This window comes from Netta rufina (assembly GCF_964035555.1).
Source record: "Netta rufina genome assembly, chromosome: 22".
Lineage (NCBI taxonomy): Eukaryota > Metazoa > Chordata > Aves > Anseriformes > Anatidae > Netta > Netta rufina.
The window spans coordinates 1,905,340-1,927,335 of NC_140146.1; the positions used below are offsets into that span (position 1 = coordinate 1,905,340).

Consider the following 21,996-nt stretch of genomic DNA (forward strand, 5'->3'; position numbering starts at 1 on the left):
TTTTTTTCACTGTTGGGATGTTGAGACTGGGTGAAATACTGTTCTGAATTTTAGAGGTCTAAATATTATCCCACTGGAACAAAGTTTTAAGATTAATCAGATGATAAGCATTGTCTGCTGTGTTCTAGCATTTCATTTTCTTGGCAATTTGTATTTCTAGTAATGGAAAACTGGATGATACTCTGGGAGGAAAGGGAAACAAACATTTCTTGTCATATTAATAAAACAAATTCAGTAGAGCAGGTAATAGAATCTGCCAGATACCGTTCATTTTGAAGGATCACAAAGCAGTGTTACATGTTTCACAGCAAAAAGATGGATGACAGTAGACACTTAACCATATCTTTACCTTGTAAAACAAAGTCCTACCTGGCCTTGAAGTCTTACAAAACACCAGTGGGCTTTTTTTTCTCTTCTTAGCGCACTTTGAGTTTGGCGATGTGAATATGTGAACCCCTCGTGGAGGTGGAAATGGTCGATTTTGTGACCCTTAGAAATGAATGAGGTCTTTATCAGTCAGAAGTCTCATCAGGAAAATTTTCTTTGCCATGAGGGTGGTCAAGGGCTGGAACCAGCCGTCCCGTGAGGTGCTTGATGCCCCAAGCCTGTCAGTGCTCAAGAAATGCTTGGACAGTGCCCTCGATAATGTGCTTTAACTTCTGGTTAGCCCTGAAGTGGTCAGGCAGGTGGGCTCGATGGTCTTCAGAGGTCCCTTCCAACTGTATTCCACTCTACTCCATTCCATTCAGCCCCATTTCATTCCCACACTGAATTGCTCTGTAATTGTTTGCGTGCAAGAACTTTGTTGCTAGAGTCTCTTTTCTTGGTGGAAAAGGCGAGAGGCGTTGTGTTTGCCTAGAGAGGTGGGTCACCCACCCATGGCCACGAAGTCTTCGGGGACAAGTGTTGGGGCCTGTGAAAACTTCAGGGCGTTAAATACTCCTGGGAATTTTGTTTGTGTGGCGCCATCCCTTAGGTCCTGTGAAAAAGGAGCAGTTTCGTAGGAAAGGAGAAGTCTGGGCTTCATTCCTTGTGTTGTGGTTTTCTAAGAGCTGTGTAAAGTAAATACGATTTCCATTAAATGGTGAAGATTTTCCTGGCTAATAGCGTCAGGAAAGACGCTCCAGCAGATTATTTAAAAAAAATGAACAAAGCCTTTATTTCATAAAAGTTTGGAGTTTGTTGCATTTGATCTCATCTAGGCTTCATTTCAAATGTATATTCAGAGGCATTTATAGGGGATTTGTAATGGGAACTGCAAAGGAGTAATTTAGAAGATAAGACCAGAAAGAACACAGTCAAAATAAACTGTGCTCTCTGAAGCAGGGCTTTCCATCTTTTTTGATGTGTGAACCACTAAAAACAAAACAAAAACAAAATCAACGTAGGTGTAGGCCTTTCCAGAAATGCCAATTGTTCAGGATACCCGGTAGCGTTATTCTTGTTTGTTGCATTTTGTGGCCTCTTGGAAGCCGTCCACTGGGCTGGGATGGGAGAAGTGCCCGACGGGAACCCTGTGCCTGGCACCCGCATGGGGCTGAGCGACACAGCCTGCGCCGTGAAGTTTTCTCACGTGAGGTTTCTCATTCCCCACGTTACCAGAAAGGGGGGCTTGGGTTTTCTCGATCTCCTTGAAAGAGGAAAAAAAAAAACAAACTAGAAAATTGTATTTGCATTTACTGCTACTAGAAGCATTGCTTTCTCCATTTTGTTGATTTGAACGTGCAGCACAAATGATATATTAGCAAACATACTTTTTGTACTGTGTCATGGAAAAAGCTGAATATGCATGAAAAGTATGAAATCCCATAGGAAGTAAACCAGATTTTGCTCGTGCCCTGCCCAACCTCCTGAAAGAATCCCCCCTCCCCCTGTATTCTGTAGAAAATGCTCTTTTTCGGCTGCTCGTCGAGGTGTTCTAATGAGCTAAAAAAAGTTCTGTGCATTTTTTTTCAGTTTTGTAATGTCAAATGGCTTTGCACATTTCTTACTGTTCCATGTGTTAGTGATTATTTTTAAAGCTTTGCTGCAGCAATGTATTGAATCACATGGCACGGAGAGCAGTGGAACGTTTTGCTCTTAAAAGCTGAGCACACGGTGAAGTGCTGTGCTGAAATGGAATTTATACTTATTTACAAAATCCTGGCAGAACTATTTGATTTCCTATAGGTGGTTTCCAGAATATGAAACTGCGAATACTGCATGTGCATGTGGGTGTGAGTTACATTTCAGTGACCTGAGATTTCCTTCTGCCCTCTTTTTTTAAGGTGCTTATTCGGTTGTCTGATGTTGAGGATGTTATGTTGGAGGATACTGATTTACTAGAAGAAGAATTGGCTACAGCGTGTAGCATAAAATGGAGCTTTCTGTGGAGTTATAAAAGCAAATGCAACATAGATGTAAAGTTTCATCAAGATTTAGGAGAGCGTAGTCTTTCTTGAAGTGCTGAATTAAAACTGTTGTAAGAAGTTGCAGACAGATGTCTGAAAATGGATTTTTTCCATGGTTGTGACATCTATACTTAAAGTTCTAATGACGAATGGGCAAGGCTTTCATAAAGTAATTAGATGTGTTTTTTTAATCAGATTAATCTGTGATGAAATATTTTCTGGAGCGATGAGTTACAGTTCGGAATACGTATGTGTTATTTTGCGTGTCTTAATATTGAAATAAACTGATGAAAAATGCTGCCAAGAGAATTTTAATGATGGGAAAAACAGGCTCTGTGAACCCTCCCGTGGAAGCTCCCATGTACTTTATTTGTTGGGGGGTTCTCAGTGCATTTAAGCAACTGAAGTGAAAGCAGAAAGTGAATTTGGTTTCATTACATAATGTGGACCTTTCCCTCCCATTGTCTTCACCTCCTCTTTTCCGCTCAGTTTGTCTGCCAGCATGCGATGAATCACGGCCTTGGAGGGGGGATTTCGGGTTTTTGAGTGGGTTGGGAGATGCCTCTGGTGGGGACAGCTGAAAAATAAGGAGAAGTAGGTTAAAGGCAGCTGTTCAGTCTTGGTTTAATAATCTGTGAGGTGGCCTTTGCTGCCGTTAAATAATGGCACATAAATTTTTTGCTGAAAAGGCGCTGCAGAGATAGCCTGAGTGCTTTGGAGCTCTCTTCCAGTAGGGTGAAAAGCTTCAGGGGTTGAGCACATTCCTGTTTGTATGGGAAACAGAACTGGGTTAAGATTAAAAACAAAAAAAATTCCATGGAGTAGAAAGCCTCCTTTTATAATACCACAAAGGCAACCGTAAACCCCAGTAAGAGCCAGGCGAAAACACCTCATCTTTTCCTTTTGTTCGCACGCAGCCGTGCGCTGCTTTGATCCCTCTGCAGAGGGAAGCGCCGATCACGGAAAATTAAAAAATCTGCCTGAAAGCGTCTCGGGGTTTTGTCACCAGCTGCCTGGCGGTTTCACTTCGTCCTTCGGCGTTGCCGCTCGCCTCAGTATCACCGGCAGCGGCCTCTCGGGCGCCCCCGGGAGCGTCTCGGGTTTCTGGAGCCGAGCTCAGCCCGCTTTGTGCCGCGCTGCGAGGCTCCCCCGCGGCCTCGGACCGAGCACCGGGCGCTGGTAGGGCCGCGGGGCTGCCGTGAGGGGCCGGAGGGGCTGGGGGGGGGCTGAGCCGTGCCTCAGAACCGGTCTGAGCCGGTGGCGGCCGGCCGGGCCCCGCACCGAGCCGCGCCGCCCCCGGGGCGGGCTTCCCGCCCGGCCATGGAAATGGCGCCTGTGGGGCTGAGGGAGCGAGGGCCGCCTCGCCTCGCCTCGCCTCACGGGGCCGCGCACCAGCCCCTGCCGCTGCGGGTGGCTTCTGGCCCCAAAATTCGGCCACCCGAGGCTCTTGCCCCGCTCTGTGACAGGACCCCTGTGCAGTGGGGTGGGTGGGTGGGACGCGGTGGCAAAAAAAACAAAAAACAAAAAACACAACAAACATCTTGAAACACCCGCTGGAATTCTTCCTGTGTAATAAAATCCTTAAACGTGTTCACATCGTCGTGTTCAAATGTGGTTTTGCATGCTGCCAGAGAACTGTGGACGTTTTGCTGCAATTAATACCCCCCCCCCCCCCAGCGGTCCCAATAATAACTGTTAATTGCTGGCTCAAAATAACAGAGCAATTAAGCCCCTTCCTAAATTTGCAGAAGTAGGAGTAGATCTAAATCTGGTCTGTCAGTGTGTGTGTGTGTGTGTGTGTAAGTTTCGTTTCTGCAGCAGGGCCCAGAAGTTTATCTGCTGCTGCTGCCTTTTTCCAAGTGAATTGCATTTCTCTAAAGGCAGAGAAGGGTTGCCCTCTTTCGTTAAATTAATTTCACGTTGGGAGTCTTAAAAGTGCATTGTGTGGGGCTGGAAGCAAAGGAAGAGGGTCCTGCAAAAGTACCTCTGTGTTATAACAATGACAACTATTTTGAGTGTCTCAAATGACTTCACTATGTTGCATCCCATTAAAGAGATTTTATTTTTAATGCTGTAAGGCTGCTTGCAATCAGATCAGTCTTTGCTTAGCACATTTGAGGTTGAGTACAGGGATGGTGGCAGCAGAATCCAGAACCTTGTGTGAACTTTCCTTATCCTCAGCTTCCTCTGCTGGGGAGGAAAACTTGCCATGTTACAAAAAATGACATTTCCAAATCACTGGTAGGCAGTAGCAGGTCTGCAGGAGCTGGAGTCTGGTGTGATGGTTGGTGGTATCAGGTCTTCTACCCTGGTTTTCAGGAATGGTGGGCAAAACCTGGGCCGTACTGAAAGCTTTGTTCCCGCAGGCATTGCGGGAGACCTCGTCCTCATGAGTTTCGTGCTGCACGTTTCCTGGAGCCTGTGCACACCGTGGGAGCCTGGATTTCCTTCTCAGGGGTGTGCTGAGGCCCGAGGAAGGGCTGGTTTTGTTGGTAGATGGGGTTTGACTTTGGGGTGGCGTGTGCGTATTAACAAAATGGTCACTTCTAATTGCATTTTTAAGGCTTTGATTTCCTTCCAAGTATTTTGCTTAATCATCTTGAGTAGGCTGAGGGAAATAAAGAATTAGCTGAGGTCAGGGAAGTTGAAGCTGCCTGTGTTACTTCTCAGAAGCAAGGCTTAGTCTGAGGGATGCTAAAGGCAGGAAGGAATCAGCCTCCACTTCTTTTCCTGCAGTACTCTGTAGGAGCAAGGGAAATCAAAACCCCCCCAAAAGCCAAACATAACAGGGAAACCACCAAGAGCGATAGGCTCTGCAGTGCTGGGTACCTCCCTCTGCGTCACTGGTCCAGATTCCTCTTTCTTGGAGAGAAGTGAGTCTAGGATGTGAATCATGGCTAGAATAGATGAGAGGCATCGTAGTCTAGAAGTGCCTGCTCGTCTACACTGATGATGAAGAGCGTCTAGACAGCTCAGATGGAGGCACAGGCATTACAGGCACCAAAAGGTAGGGGAGAGGATTCCCATCGTAAAGACCTTTGGAATAATAAGCAGTTTTATAATTTCTAATGAATATTCACATGGGGGAATGAATAGAAAAAGAGGAAGGCTGTATTGAATGCTTCCTGAAGAAATACCAGTCATTATGATGATCAAAGGAAAAATCCAGCCGGCGTCTATGTTCAGTCATACTTATTTCCATTAAAGCATAGACGCAGTGTCCCTTCGCATCTTAAAGGTCGGAGATGCAAATGCAGCGATTTGTTTTTTCCTAAGGCGAATTTTTTTGGCTCTGCCAGAGGTGTGGATGCAGGCACTGTAGTACCTTCCTGGCCTTAAAAAATAAAGGGCCTGAAAACAGCTTTCTTTGAAGCATATTGAGAGACCTTGGCATTAACCTTAAAAACAACTTCAGGCAGAACATGCTGTGTGCAAACTAAGGTGACCTGGATGTGGATTAATGGCAAATAAACCTTAAAGGGAAAAAAGCAGGATATCCCCCCTCGATCGTTACCCATTGAATTAACTGTGTAACTGATGCACTTAGATGTGCCCTCAACTTCCAAGCATCGAGTCTGTGACTCTGCTAATGCCCAAACCACTAATGGTGGCATCAGGGTTTTAAGCATGAAAGCTTCGCAGCAAGCGATTAGATAGCCCTCTCCAGATCCTCATGGTCTGCTGGGAATGCTGCCTTTATGAGTGGAAAGTCCCGGTCTGGGAGAAGTGAGGGCTTCAAAATTGTATGAAGGGGGAAATAATTCATGTGTGCCAGGGCATAGTCCTATTTTTTAAAATATCATTTGTAGTATGACTGCCTGTTTTGTTTAAGGGAAGCAAAAGATGGGTTTCCAAAAGGAGGAAGTGGGAAATGTACTGCGTAGATGGTGTAATAATAAAAATTTGAGAACCGTGCATTATTTATTAAATGCTTAACTGATATGAGAACAAAAGTAGCCCTTTGAGTGTTCCTGGCATTAATGAGACTTCTCTGTGAGTCCTTTCTTGACAAGATTCTGGTGATAAAAGTAGGGAGACCTGATTTTTCTTTACTGAGACCTGCTGGATTTAGAAACGAACACCCTGTCTGAAAACGCAAGTGAAATGTGGAGCCTTTCAAATACTTCTCTTTGAAAAATGTCTGGAGTTCAGTGTGCAGTTCCTCTATGTAGCTCAAGGCAATGATTTCTGCTAGAAGACACTTAAAAATCGAGGATGGCATCAAGTGCGCCTTTTGGAGAATCCTTTTTGTGAGAGGGAAGCGGTTTTCAGGGCAGTTTCATCATTTCTCCCACAGGTGCTTTGTATTTTCCAGATGCCCAGAAACCTGGGCAAAAAAATAAAAAAATGTCATCAAACTTCAGGAGTCAGGAGCATAGTTAAGGTACACGTCAAGCTGATCCTGGCAATAAGGACGTTAACATAATTTATTATCTCTCGTCCATTTGAGAGTATAAAATGTCAAAGGCATTTCTAGTCCGCCGTGTGATAACGTGTGAAAGAGCAGCATTGTTCTCCTCCTGCAGGTTAATTCCCAAGCGTGAACAGCACCGGGTCCCCACGGACAAATGGTGCGGCTTGGCTGACTGAGAGGTGCAAAGTGCCCTACTTACACCGGCTGCTACAGGTTTGACCTCCTTGTATCATCTGACACCTCGTTTGGTAAGAGGTTGCTGCAAGATCTCAAACCCTCAAATTATGTCAGCCTTGCACAGTTGCTTTGAAGTTAGTCCCTCCCTAAAATGTTTGTTTACTGCCTGGCATGTCCTGTTGTCTGGATTGTGAAGGATGAATAGTCAAAGAAAGGAAGCTATCAGGTTAGTGCAAATTTTCTGTTCCTCTTCACTTTCTAAATGTGTGTGGAGCTGTGTCTGGGAACACGCTGGGGATGTCCGATGCTCGTCAGTGCTTTGCTGAGCTGATGCTGGCTTGTAAGTTTTGTTTGTTTGGAGGCAGAGGGAAGCGAAGGATGGCTTGTCATACAGTTACAGGAGAAACAAATAGATGCTATCTAAGAGTTTATTCAGAAGCAGTTTTTGTTGGTTTTGCTTTTAAATGTTCAGTTCCCCTGTAGCTTTAAAAAAAACACGTGGGGGAAAAAAAATGAAGCAGTTTAATTAAACACTCTCTGTGAGGCTTGCAGACCATTCCTGGCTGTCCTACAGTTTGGAGGTTTTGAAGCCTGGTCTCCATAAGCCCTGTACTGACAGCAGGCAGGTGGGGCACCTCGACTTCACCCGTGGGAATCCCCTGGGGGACCGAAGGATTTCCCTGCTGGTCCCGGCGGAGCCGCCACACCGCCTTGCACCGCTCCTGCCTGCGGAGCCCACACGGTGTGCAGGGCACAGGTGGAACGGCATGGGGCGGGTGCCTGGGAGGACTAAGGTTAAGGTGTCTCCCTTTTGCGTTTTTCCCTACTTTGGCATTTTTTCCCACAAATATCGAAGTCCTCACCCTTGCTTTACAGTCCCAGTTAGCGCGATAGGACTGCCCTAGGCTTTTAGGGGAGGGGGCAGGATGTACCTCTGCATGTGACAGTCAGCAAAAAAGTGCCTTGCACGATGCCTGGTCTCCCAACCATGCAGAGGTTCAATCACTAACAAATATCGCTGAATTAAGTTACAAAAGGGGCTCTTTCAGGAGTTGCTTGTGTGAGAGAAACTGTCGGACTGCGCCGCCACGTGACTCTGGCTTAGGTTTGTGAGTGTTTGGGGCTGGCATTACTGTGTGGTTGCTTGACAGATGCAAAGACACATTTTCCCCACCAACATGGTACTAGGCTATAGCACTTCACCTGTTCCAGACAAAGACTGTGATTTCTTTAATTTTGTGGCTCGTGTTTTCTACCCATGAGAAATGTCGCTGAAAGTTCTACTTCTAGTTTTATTTTTATTTGCATGTGGGCAGAAAATGAAGTAATTCCCAAATATAGTCCAAGCCAAGAGATCCATCTGTTCTTGCATTTTTAAATGGCAAATTAATCCTTAACATACAACTCATCAAATGTCTTCTCTTTTATATTGTATGCCGCCTGAGATCACAGAAGCGACATCATTTTCCCAGGCCTTCCATTTTAAGTCATCCTTTACGTGGGAATCACAGTTACCATTCTGGATTTACAAAGTGCTCACGTGCCCCAACAGCACCCTGTGCCCTGTCCAGTTGCTGCATTTGGTCTAAAAAAAGATTAAAAAAAAATAATAATAAAATAAAGCCTCCAAGATTATTCTTCCTTTCATCTGGTTGGCATTTCTTTGTAAGCCCAGATGAGATATAAGGCAACAGAAACTGATTCAAAACCACCCTTAGTGTACGTATGTATTTCTGATGGAGAAGTAGTGCCGCTTTGTCTGTTTCTTTTCCATTTTCACCCTTTGGACAATGGTGACCGTTTTTAGAAGTACTAAACTTCCACGGCGTTGCTGTTGGAAATGGAACTTCTATATTAAGCTTTGCGTGTTCCCAATTTTACTTAAGAGGCATTGTTTATCAGCTGTGTATCTTGGCATGGCTTTCATTGCAACTCCCATCTGAAGAACAATTACATCTGTTTATACCAGAGGACGCTCGATTTCCAAACTGCTCCGGACCCCAGCAAACGGGAGTTTCGGCGGGCGGTGATGGGTGTTTGGCAGCGTGGGGTGAGTGTGGGGCAGCTGGTGATGCCAGGGCTCGGCGAAGGCACGACAATGCTTTCCAGCCCCCCCGGACGGGCTGCTGGAGACGGGGGTCCCTGTGTCTGCCTGCCGTGCCCCCGTGAGGCTCCGCTGGCCCCGTGGCACGGGGAGAGCCGTGCTTTGTGATTTTCTGTTGATGTAGGGATAGGCTTTGCTGCCGAGGATGCCAGCCAGTGCTCCGTGTGCTGCTCGCCGGTGTTGGAGTGGCTGAGGCTGTTCATTCCCAGGAAATCAGTTGCCAGTGCTTGTCGAGCTGCTCTGTACTCCTGGAGTAAGCAAGTCGTAACATACTAGCACAGGGTAGAGAGGTAGAGTAGATTTTTCTTTTTAAGGTGTTTACCAGATGCCTTCATGAAAGCAGTGCAGTTGTTGTTTAGGAAACCACCTTCCAATGTTGCTTTCTCAGTGTTTTGAAAAGATTTGGCCTCCTCTGAGCCAGGAGATCGAGTTCCTCAAGCTGCTCTCCCGGTGACTCACCCAACGACCTTGGGCAAAGCCCTGGGCCTCTGCTTACCTTATTTTTCCATCTGCAATGCAGGGGTGTTAAGACATACCTACCTCACATCTGCCTCGAACTCGAATGTTTTTTCAAAACTTTAATACGCTCTGGTGGTTGCAAAATATTAATTTAGATGTCTACAGATAGCTGGCAAAAGTTGTTGACTTGAACAGCGTTACGGTAACTTGGCCCGAAGGGCTGAGGGCAATTTTTCTTCCAGCCCGTGCAAGCCGTTCCTCGGCCGTGGTGGTGAGCTCTGCCCCTCCGATGTCCTCCAAAGCCGCTGCGATGGCAGGTTCACAGTGCTGGCGGGGCCGTTCCCGTCTGCTCCGACCAGATTTGGGAAAGTTGCATTAAAAAACCCGTCGGGGCAGCCGTGGTGTAAGCGCACGTCTGCGCGGTGCACGAGCGGGTGCTGGGCCTTGGCCCAAGGCTTCCCTCGTGAAGGTGATGGTAGCAAACAGAGGCTCCTCGGGCTCGCGCGTTCTCACACCCACTCTTGGGTTTGCACTGGTGGAGATTTAATTGTGGGAACGCTTCGGCGGAGAGCGGCTTTGTGCTGTGCCCTCCAGGCCCCGATGGCTTCCCAGCAGCGAGCTCTGTGGCTGTGGCCGTTCGCTGAGAAAGCATTTCCTCTGGCTTTCGGGGGTTTCATTTTTGCTCGAGAGCTGTCCTGCCGCTCCCAGGAGACCTGCGTGTCCCGAGGTGGTGGCTAGAGCTGAAAGCCAGCACGGGGAGCTTGTCCAGTGGTGCCGAGCTGCCGTGGTGCCCGAGCCGAGGCAGATAGGCCGATAGGTTCGTCCTGCGCGTTTTTTCCAGGTTAGCCTTTTTATTGTTGGCCGTACAAAGTTCATCGTACCCGGGGCCAGAGGGAGGTAGGTGAAGGAGCAACACCAGCGGTGAGCTGGGCACAACTATCAGCCTGACATGGATTAATACCAGCATATGTATTTCAGTGATTGTCATCAGCAGACTATTTAGCTGCAGTGAGGAACCAAAAGGACCCTGTGGCTGTCTCCAGGCTCTCAAAGCACGTGGTTGCAGGGGAAGGACGGTTCTGGGGCCGGAGGGCTTCCTGAAGTCCTCTCCAGCTTTCTGAGCGACATCCACGCCTTTTCCACAGTTGATTTCAGCACGCTGTTCCTCGCCGAAGTTCAGGTGTCTGTTAGACACGAAGATAAAATGGCTGAAGTAAATACTCCTACGGCCTGTCCTGGAAATTGTAATGGGCTCTTAAAAAGCCAGTCACTTGATTTGGATTAAAAATACGGTAAATATTACCTGGAGACTCTACCTTAAAAGCTTACTGGTCAAAGACTGAAAAACCACTGTCAACAGCCTGCGTTATTTGGCCGGCTCAACCATCCAGAGTTGTCATGGCTGTGCTACTTTCCCATGGCCTTTAAACATCGTTTCGTTTCTGTCGATTCAGGATTCCAGCCCAGCAGGAGATTTCTCAAGTCTCCTTTCTGGGTGTGGTAAGGCAGAAAAAGTTAAGGGAAAGAGGACGTCCTAATTGCATTCGTCTGCAGTATTTAATGATCTTTCCCCAGAGCAGTAAATATTTTTTTATCTGCTGAGCACTGATTTTTCACGACTGTTTTCTGCTTATGCGGAGTAGGGCTTTTTTTTTTTTTTTTTTTTTTTCTCCCCTCGGTAGGTTGTTTTATCACAGTTGTGTGTTGTTAAATACTTCTGAGGATGCATGCATGACGTGTACAAACCGAAGTTCCTTGGGTGGAAAGCTTTCAGTGGCTTGAAACGATGCCAAGAATGTCAGGCCACCGCGTCCCGGCGAGCTGCAGCACCCAGGCTGAAGGTACTGGAGGCTGGGGCGAGGGGCGCGGGGCAGCTGGCGGGGAGGACGTCGGTGTGGCTCTGTTCCCAGCTCACCTTCTCTGCCCTTGCATGCCAGGCAGCTGGAGTCTGCTCTGACGCTTACGTGAAGAGGTAAAACTTTGTTATGAGATGGAAAAGCAGGGTTCAAGCTCATTGTGGTATGCACACGTGGGTGAGCCCGCTGAGCTGCCAGCCTGCAGCGTGGTAACGACTCCTTACCTCCTGATTGCTCAGTACAAACAAACTGGAGATGTTGGGCTCCCTTTTCTGATGAGTTTCACCCAGGTTCAGCAGCTCCTTTTAGCTCGGACAAAAGCACACCTGCATTCATTGCCGCAGATTTAAGAAGTGCTTTTTTCTCACAAACCCGCTGATGCAGACTGGGGGTGGTGGTGGTGTGGCCGCACAGAAGCACTGCCTGCTGCTCACAGGTGGCTTCGGGGCGGTGCTGGAGTGCAGTGCATGGGCTCTGGCAGAGGGATGCCCACCCAGGGTCCCCCCGAGGCCATTTCTCCCCAAACATGGCCAAGCAGCCACCCAGATCCTCAGTAAGCTGGCCTCTGAGCTCTGCTGGGTTACAGGGGATGTGCTCGCTGGAAGGATGCTCAAAGAGACCCCTTCATGTTTTGAGGGTCTTCAGGCAAAATTCAGCATCAGCAGAAGTGGTCTGAGGCGACCAGCCAGAAGACGACAAATTCAGAATAGCTGAATGACCTGCTTCTTCTGATTTCTTTATAGGGTTGGGGAGTAGTTTGATTTTTGTGGGTATGGGTTACTTGGTATTTGGCTTTTTTTTTTTTTTTTTTTTTGCACACGTGTGCAGAGAATGTGGGAAATTCTCATCAAATGTATTTTTAGATTGGTGCAGTGTTAGGTAGTGTGGCAGCAATAGCAGCCTGTCATGGACCTGTACATCTATTATTTCAATATACCCTTTTTCATCCAGAAGAGAATCCAGTTTCATGGGCAGGGGTCCTTTAATCTACAGCTAGAATGGTGTATGACACTCTAATGTTTTCTAATGGTTTTCTTTCAGTTAGCATTGATAACTTTTGCTGGATGTTGGCTGCCAATAAACAGATTTTTCAAATTCTTTTTCCAAACTTTAAAATGATGCAGTCAGGATTCTTTTACCATTTCTCTGGCACAGTTTTCCCAGAGCTGACCGTGTTGTGTCCAAGAAATCTTATCTGGCAGCTTGTTTCTGAAGCCCGTTGACAATGTGAAAAAACACCCCAAGGATTTGTGTCTCCTGGATAGAGCCGATCAGCATACAGCACTTCGCAGCTGATGGCTTTTGCATGCGGATCATCTCCCGTGGCTTCGCTGGGATCTGAGAAGGGAGGGTCGAGAAGAAGGGTTCCTGTTATTTCCGTTCCGAGATTACTGTACGTTAACTTTGGATTTCCTGACTAGACTTGGGAATCTGCTGCTGACATCAGCCGTGTGAATAACTCACGCCGGGGAAGGTTGGCCTGTGCTGTTGTCCTTAATAGATCTTTCTAGGAGATAATCTGTACTTGGAGATTATTTTGACAGGGTATTGAATCATAGCTGATCTAGGCAGTGTTCCTGATTCCAGTTAGTTCTGGCAGAAAAAAAATAATCGCTCTGAATATTTTCTGTAAAAGAATTCTGGATCCTTCACCAGTTCTGGTTACGCATTTTTTGAGGGGAGCTATTAAAAAAAAAAAAAAACACAAGCATTTCATTTTTACTTTTTTCCTCCTGAAATTTGGCACATGTTCCCCCTGAAAAAAGAAAAGGCTTCCCAGCGATTTTAGGTGGCTTGGTTTTTAACTTGCTCTGACAATGGCAGCTGGTTTTTGTTGTTTTTTGTTTTTTCCTTAAAACCTGGAGTTTGGCAGCGTGTTGCCTGCTTCTTCCTGCATCGTTTTCCACCAAGGCCGCGGTGTTTCCTGCTTGCCGTAACGAGGGTCGTCACCGGGGCTACCGCTGACTCACAGCTCTCGAATCAATCCCCAGAAATGACAATTGTCCCACATTTTAAAATTGCAAAAGGGTCTGGCAGGTTGCGGGATCCCTTGATTGAGCGCAGCCTGCCATTGACGAAAAGCAGCAGGTATCCTGTTACATCGACTGGTTTGGAGCCGCTCTTTTATCTCCTTTTTGCTGGGGAACAAAGGGAGCGGCTCGCTTTGTATGCTTTGCTCGAGCGCTTTCATTTTTCATACATAAATAGAGCATGACTTCGTCGTCAGTTAGAACTGCAAAATGCAATTACTTGAAAATGAGATATTTCTGTGGAAACGAGACCTGCTTCTATAGGGTGCGTGCACCAGGGTCTGAAATGTCATCTCTGCAGTTATGAGAGAGAGAAGGAGAGGTTTGTGTGCTCGATGGGCTGTGGTGTGCCAGGGGCTGAAATCGGGGGAATCTGGGGCTCGTTTGTGTGATGTGAACCCAGTGCTGGATTCTCGCCCTTGGAGTCTCTGGGGTGCTACCCATAGGGACAAAACTGGAGCAGTGGATTATTAATCGACTTTATGTGATTAGAAAATAGATGTGTAGATAAATGTGGTGAGTAAGATCACAGGAATCCTAAATACTTGTAAAACACAATTATGGAAGGCAGATTAATGTTTTAAAAGGGCTCGTAAACTACGCTGGTAGTAGGGTGCGTGTGTAAGGGAAGGGCTCCACGTCTGCCTCCTCGCTGCAGTAAGAGTCATCTCCTTTTAGCTCCGCTTTCCATCTGATTTTGCTGACGGTGAAATCAAAACCCTCTATTTTGCATCGCTGTGATGCCACGATAAAAGCCGGAGCGAGACTCATTTTTGAAGCTTTGTGCATATCTGAGCTCGACGAGAGAGCGTCTGAAATCCTTCTGCTTAAACTTCCAGTTCTTCACAAATTAGCATACGTCACAAGAAAACCCTGAAACCTCCTAAAAGGCAAATGAGGCTGTAAGCCTAAGATGTTTAAAAAAGCAAATTCCCAGCACAGACTCCCTCTCTGTGAAATGTGTGTGTTGTGACAGCTCAGGAGATTAGTTTTGCTGCGTGCTGGCATTCTGCTCCGCTGAGTTTACATGGATGTTGAAGAGCAGGTTTTCCCGTGTTGGGAAAAGGCTGGGTGCCAGAGCGCGAGCAATCGCCGCGCGGCTCCGGCGCTTGTGCCGGTAGCGAACGCGCTCGGGGCAGACCCAAAGCCCTTCTCCCTGGGATGCTCCCGGCCTGCCCCGAGAGCTGCCGATGGCTTGAAATGGAAGCAGGTGTCAGAGCTGTTGTTTTAACACGTCTCTTAACATTCCCGCGGTAGGATTTCCTTAGCTGGTGTTTCAGAAGATAGTCTCGCTAGAGGCATTTTTAATAAGTTATCTTCCACGGGTTGGCAAAGGACAGAGGTTTTCAAAGTGACTTATGGGGAAAGGAGAAGCCATACCCTGATTTTAATACTCTGGGAACATCCCCTCGTGCAGCTTACATATTTTAGTTCTGTGTATTTTTAAAGCCGGTCTGGTTACAAGGGGTTCTGTTTTTCTCTTCGAGACCCTGTATAACTCCCTGTCAGAGGCTTTATTTTCATTCTGCTGTGTGCTATAACTGTATGACACAGCGGCTGCAATTAACTCTTCCATCAATCTCCTATTCACACAGCAGAAAACCTCTGACTTCCTCTTGAATGATTATATCCATGTTTCTTCAATTGGAAAAGTGACGAGCCTTTCCTGAAAGAAAGGGGAATTGTTCTTGCTGCCATTTTCTCCTCCCTGAAAACTGAATAAAGCAAGCATGATTTTTTTTTTTCTTCTCTGGAATGTCTCAGAAAGTCTCGATTGCGTATCCCTGAAGCTCCCTGCACGCAGTGGAAGTTAGCGGCATGGTCCCCGCTTCCCAAAATAAAATTGAAGTTGTTGTAGAATTCCTCACCCTCCTCGGCTGTCGTCTCGGGGAGGCACGGGGCTCGCTGCTCGGACGTCTGACGGTGCTACCCGCAGCCGATCTTCTCCCCAAGTGGAGTGCTGTGCTTTTAACAGCTTGTTCCATATTTTAAACGTCGTCATAAAAAGGCTAAAAATAGCCCATTCCCATCTTAAAGCTCTGCTCAAACAGAAATTCAATGCCGCCACTTACTTAAAAGATACAATCTTAGCAAAGCCGAATATTTGAAATGTTTGGAGAAGTGCGTAGCTGGTGGCAGTGCCGGGCAAAAATGTGAAAAGGGGCAGAGGCTCGAGGAAGCCCTAAAATCTGTTTTAGCTGCCCCAGGGGAATGGTGCAGCACGTGGTGCTGCTCTCAGTTTGGAAATTATTTTCAGATTCTCTCCATACACATCCTCTGACTGTGTTTGTGTTTTAAAAGAAGTTTCCGTACTGTTTGCCAGTTTGTTCCATAGTGGCAGGGGGCGGTGGTGTCACCCCTGGAGACTACCGACGGCTGGTGAACGTGGGGCCAGTTTTGTCCTTTTTTTTTCCCAAAACGCTGTAGAGAAAAGCTTGACTTTTCATGAGGACCCGGGGTGGTAAAGAAGTACCAGAGGCATAAGGTGGGGAGCAGAGGGAAGGGGATAAATGGGTGAAAGATGAATGTTGAACTGCAGCATGCCTTGCTGAGGAGCAAATTAACTTGTTCACGGCCTCAAAAAGCCACAGAATGCAATCACAAAAAGGATTCAAAACATGAAATGGTTTCCCTGAGAAAAGAAGAGAAAGAGTTAGTTGGGTTAAGGGAAAGAGGGAATGTAACAAGCCCGTGAAATAATGTAAGATGGAAAAAAGATGAACTTGTTTATCATTTCTGACACAATACAGACAGACTTAAAAATTCAAGCAAATGAAGCAAATTTAAAAGCAAGCCTGTTGTTTTTGTACGTGGCAGATCCTCCCCCCCCAGCATCCAGGCTCGGAGTTGAAATTCCAGTGGAATTTTTTAGAAGGTTGCTCGTGTAATGGAGAATCTCCAGGGTTATGTCAGACAAAATTATTTTTAGCAGTGATACAAGCCCTCGTGCCTCAGGGAAGAAATCAGCCACTGAAGAAGATGACGTGTCCCCACTGGGCAAGCTTTAATAACATTATTCTCTGTATTTGTGACTCCTCCGCGAAGCATCTAACGATCGGCACCGTCAACAGGCGGCGGGTTCGATTGGCTCTCCGTGCAGTGTGAGCCACAAACCCCGCTCTGTAATTACAACTTGTCAGAGATGTTCCCGAGCCCGAACTCCCCGCACCCCGCTGCCGCAGCCGGCCGGGTTTGCTGCTTCCCGTGCATCTGCCCCGGCTCTTCTCCTCGCTGCGCTGCTCCTTCGCGGGCAGGCGAGGGGCTTTGCATGCCCTGTGCCTCCCTGCAGCCTTCCCACGCAGGCCTGGCCGTAATTCCACCCCGCCTCGTGTCACGGAGCGTAACAGGAGCCGCTGACATCTTACCCATATTCCGTTTCCTTGACTGCTGGGACAGCGCGGTGCGGCCGCAGCCGTTCCCCTGCTGCCGTCTGAGCAGAAAACCCAGCGGCAGCTCGGGCGTTTTGCTTTTTAATTAAAACCCCTTTGTGTCTCCGTGCACTGACCTGCCGTTTCCCTTGTGCCTTCCGCAGCAGTGACTCCAGCAGCAGCTCGAGTGACGAGTCCCCGGCACGGTCCGTGCAGTCGACGGCAGTCCCCGCGCCCGCGTCCCAGCTGCTTCCATCTCTGGAGAAAGATGAACCCCGGAAAAGTTTTGGGATCAAGGTTCAAAATCTTCCAGTGCGCTCAACAGGTAAATTCACATGCGACAGTGTCTGTACAAGGTGTCAGAAAAAGGGCAAAAAAGAGTAGGGGCAGGTTATTGACTGATTAAATAATCTTTTTTTTTTTTTTTTCTGTGTTCTTGGTGTCAAATGTGTCTTTTTAAACTCTTCGCTGTTGAACAGGAAAACCAGAATATGGTCTGATGAGCCATCTTTTATGAAACTTGGTTCAGGGTTATTGCTGCCATAGTAATGTAATACAATTAGGTACGAAAAGCAGCAAGTTATGAATGATGCTACATTTAAGAGATTTCATTGTTACTCTGCTAGAGATGGAAATGCCGGGGATTTATGTGTGTTTCAGGACTCTTCACTGAGTTTAAATTCTGAGCCTCTTGGACAGAGGAGCATACCTGCTGGCTTTTACAGCTTTTACCAGAAATTCAACTTCTTGCATCCATGAAAGCAAACATAGAGGCATTGGTTAGGGATAAAGCTACCTAGTGCACTCCCCTTTGTTTCTCCCAGTGTCACCAAGCTTAAGCTGCTGAGGCAGAAATTTTCCACATTTTTTTCTATTGCTCTTGTACCACCATAGCTTTGTGCTGATACAGGTAAAGAAAAATACTTTGTTTTTTGCTGAATGATTTCTTTAGGCATTCTGTTGAGAGACAAGCAGTGTCCATACTTGGAACGTTGGATCTGATGTTGGGTTAGAAGGTTGTGCTGTTTGGCTACAGGTCTTAAAAACGTTCTGATATCCATTGCTAGGTGATGTGGAGGAGGGAGGATGGAAGGAAATTATGCAAATGGAGATGCAACAAAGGCTGGACAGGAATGGGCAGAAAGATTAGCCTGCGAGGAAAGAGCCGGGGAGAAAGTTTAGGGCAGCTTTGATCAGGCTCCTAACGCGCAGATGTCACAAGGTGATAGCACACAGGTTCATCCCCCAGAGCCCTGCCTCACTTAGAGCAGAAGATGGGTGCTGCCCTGGGAAGGAGTGGCAAGCAACGAGAGAAGGTCTTCTGCATCCCAAAGCCCTCGTGGAGGAGCGGGGAGGCGTGTGCTACATGGGGCAGGGGCGCAAGGTAGCAGGGTCATGCCTTTGACTAGGCAGCTGTGTGCTGTAGCCGGGCTTCTCTCGGCTTCTGCCTCAGTTCTCGTGCAGTAGTGGGAAAATTGCTTAATTAGTGACCATCTGTGAGAAATCCCACACGTCCCCAGCACTACAGCTACTGGAGCTGGTGCCACAAAACAGTGCTGTGGATTTCCCGGGGGAAAACCTGAAGCATCTCAGATGTGTCACTTGGAACTGGTGGGAGGTTCTGACCATCGCTTCTCGCCATGCCTCAGTTTCTTTTTTGCATCATGTGAGAACTTCAGGGTTTTCTATTGCAGTGTTGAGCATCGAACAGTGCATGGTAAATAATGTAGGAGACTGCTCACTGAGGAGTGTGGATGGTCGCTCTCCGCTCCCTGCACTGAACAAAGGAGAGATTCCGTGGAAAAAAAGAACATGGGGTCATTTGGAAAAGGGCTGGAGCGTAATTCATGTATACACAGGCTCTGGCTGAATCAAACTAGCATGTCTTAGCTTTGTGAGCAGCATACTTTGCAGCGTTAATATTCTTTCTGTAGATTTTTTTTTTGCTGTAGTTCCTTGAAGTGACATTAGGTCCATGCCCCACACATATTAGGCAGATTATGTGAACACTGTCAGGTGTTGCAGAAAAAAACACAAATCTGCCTAGTTAACTTTCTGAATTGACTGAACCGAATGCTGTATAACTTGGGTCTCCATTCCAGATGTCACATCTTGCCTCTGAGAACTGTTCTACGCAGTATCTGTGTGTTTGGTGGTGGGCTCATTGAGGAAGTAACACTGTTTACTTTTTCATTTTGAAGTGGATTTCTTCTAGAAGTGATAACTGTATGCCTCTCGGCTTCAGTGATGTAAAATCCTGCGTGGGTGGTTTTCTGGATTTTAAAATCAAGGCAAAGAGAAGGATCAGCTTTTGACACAGGCAAAATAACACTGAAAAATAAAAAGGCATTTCTGTGGACACTGAAAAACTCAAAGTCACATTTCATAAAGAATAGCAGATTTCTTCATGTCTTTTCTGGTGCTATTAAGTTGTTAAAAAAAAAAAAACAATGTGTTTTTATAGTACTAATGTTTGCTTGTTGGTTTAGATACAAGCCTTAAAGATGGACTTTTCCATGAATTTAAGAAGTATGGAAAGGTGACGTCAGTGCAGATTCATGGGGCCTCTGAGGAGCGGTATGGACTGGTGTTCTTCCGACAGCAGGAGGACCAGGAAAAAGCACTAAATGCCTCAAAAGGAAAACTCTTCTTTGGCATGCAGATTGAAGTAACAGCCTGGATAGGACCAGGTAAGGCCCCGTGCCCTTCTTGCACTTGCACTGGATGCATGACCGCTCTGGGCATAGTCACTGCTGTTGCAAAGAGGCAGCATAGATGTAAGCGATGTTAAAATTGCCTTCCTGCAGAAACGTAATTTCAAGAAACTGGGAAATATGCCAGAATAAATTCCAGAGCAAGGAGAGTGGATGCTCTTAGGTTAAACGGGGAGAGAATTCCAGTGTTAAACCTCAGAGAAGGAAGCCTGCCATCCTTTTAAACAGTGGGATCTGCTGGCTGCTGGAAGAAACAATCAAATCTTCCATATCTCAGTGGAGTGGAAACCAGTAGGTGATGTAAGCATAGCACTGAGTCCCCACAGCCTTCTTTTTTCTGCTTTTGATTAAAACAGCTAATGATGACTGAATTTATGAGGCTTAGGCAGTGCATGTATGTAGGCAGTGCGAATGACCAACCAGTGTAAGCTGTAGCATTGAGCACACGGTTTTCACTCTGTACATCAATTGTTTGTTTAAAAATCGATTTGTGAAAATAACCTTTTTCCATTTTCTGTTCCCCAAGTACAGTGCAGCCTTATTTGAATTCTTGACAGGCAATAAAAGAATAACTTTCTAAAGAAGCAGATGCAGAAGGCAGCTACTTTTCATCTAAAGGTGCTCAGTGCTCACCCAGTGGTGTGATATAGGCCTTTCAAACTCCACATAAATAACACAGTTCACAAGTATAGTACTACATTATTTTTGTCAAAGACATCGGTTAGTCTCGTTCAGATCGTATCTGCTTGTCAGGAAGTAGACTTGAACAAACAAATCAACGTGAAACAAACCCACATGAAAAACACCCCAGTGCATTAAAAATTTCTCACTCTCTTTTGCTTCTAGAAACAGAAAGCGAGAATGAATTTCGTCCTTTGGATGAAAGGATAGATGAGTTTCACCCAAAAGCAACAAGAACTCTCTTCATTGGCAACCTGGAGAAAACAACAACCTATCATGACCTTCGCAACATTTTTCAGCGCTTTGGTGGCATAGTGGTATGTGAATTCTCTCTCTCTCTCTCTTTCTTTCTTTCCTTCTTTCCTTCTTTCTTTCTCTCTTTCTCTCTTTCTCTCTTTCTCTCTTTCTTTTTACTATGTAGGGTATTACTGCACATTCTTTCTGTACAGACCTGTAAAATGCTACGAGTGGTGGTAAATCATGATGTTGATGACAGATAATTCAGTCCTTTTACAATAATCTGAGTCATTCATCTTGCTAGAATGTACCTGAAAGCTTTTCTTTGCATTTTGAGTGAAATCTTAGTACAAGTGTATTGAGGAAATAACAATAGAAACAGTCTTGGGAGCATTTGTAAGAGACAAATCTTTCTGCTAGCTCAGAGGGTTTGCAAAAAAGCATAGCTAGGTGGTTTGGATATAAATATGCCCAGTGTTACTTTCACATTTAATCAGTAGAGCTCTGCGAAGCCTGCATTTCCTGTTGATTTCTGAAACAAAGGGTTTAGTTGCTGCATGTGGCAGTAGCCATCAGCTCTGACAGTCTGTTCGCTGACAATAGGGCAGAAGAGGCACTGAGCAGATGGATCAGTGATGACACATGCGGGATTTGGGTTTTCAGCTGAGCAGGCTGATCTGCATGAGATAGAGCAGCAATCTTTCCCCTCTCTTCTCCTCACGCCACTTTCTATCAAGTCATATCAATATTGCATTTGAGAGAGATTTTCCAGAAAAGTAATTATCTTCAGTGAGTATAATTAATTGAACCTGAGCTTCTGCACTAATAGTTTATTCTGTATACTCACTGTACCCTTCTGGTGGCTGTGGCTGCCTTATTTGTTCTGCACTTAAATATTGTTGTCACTGTTGAGGTATCTGTAAAAAGAGGGGAGGCATGCTTCCATGTATGATGTGAGCAAACAAAGAATTTACATTTTGTTATGTCTGGCAGCAATTGTGCTGCCTTTGCTGTAATCTTGCCATCAGCACTGATTTATGAATTCACAGTGTCTGTGGCTTAAACCCTTTTCTAATGTTATACCAGCTGAGCTGTCCTGATAAAGATGCTTATCAGTAGTAGTGCACTGTCTCCTAAATTGGTTTTTCTGTGAAATAGTGCTGTATTGTCAACATTATTAATCGGCCAGAATTCAGCAGCAGTGCTGCCCTGCAGAATTTCCACGAAAACTTACAAGCTCAGGTGCAAAAGGGACTAGCTTTATAACCTTTCCAGCGGATAGTGGGCGAAGTAATGGTGCTTTATTTGCCTGTCAGAAGAAATTGCTTGCCTAGGGTGAGTGGTCAGGTATAATTTGCCACAGTTGCAGTAGTGCTACTTCAGACACTTGGAAATGTAGTCCTCCATTAGTATTCCACTTAAATCATTAGGCCAGGGCTATCGAATTCTAACAGTTGTGTAAATCTCTCTGTTTACTTCTGTTTTCCCAGCTAAAGAGTTCTTGAGAAAGACCTTATCAAACTGCTGCCTTGTCCCTAAATTTATTAACCGTAAAATTAGTCTGTC

The 21,996-nt window shown here is 46.1% G+C and overlaps 1 protein-coding gene across 3 annotated transcripts in view; it reads left to right on the forward strand.

Moving 5' to 3' along the window:
• SPEN (spen family transcriptional repressor) overlaps positions 1–21,996 on the forward strand; it is a 65,215-nt gene that overhangs the window by 22,589 nt on the left and 20,630 nt on the right. For all 3 annotated transcript variants that reach the window (XM_084300090.1, XM_084300091.1, XM_084300092.1), the window contains exons 4-6: positions 16,963–17,123; positions 19,288–19,488; positions 20,359–20,510. In XM_084300090.1, the coding sequence (XP_084156216.1) occupies positions 16,963–17,123; positions 19,288–19,488; positions 20,359–20,510 (514 nt within the window). The remainder of the gene's footprint in view (positions 1–16,962; positions 17,124–19,287; positions 19,489–20,358; positions 20,511–21,996) is intronic.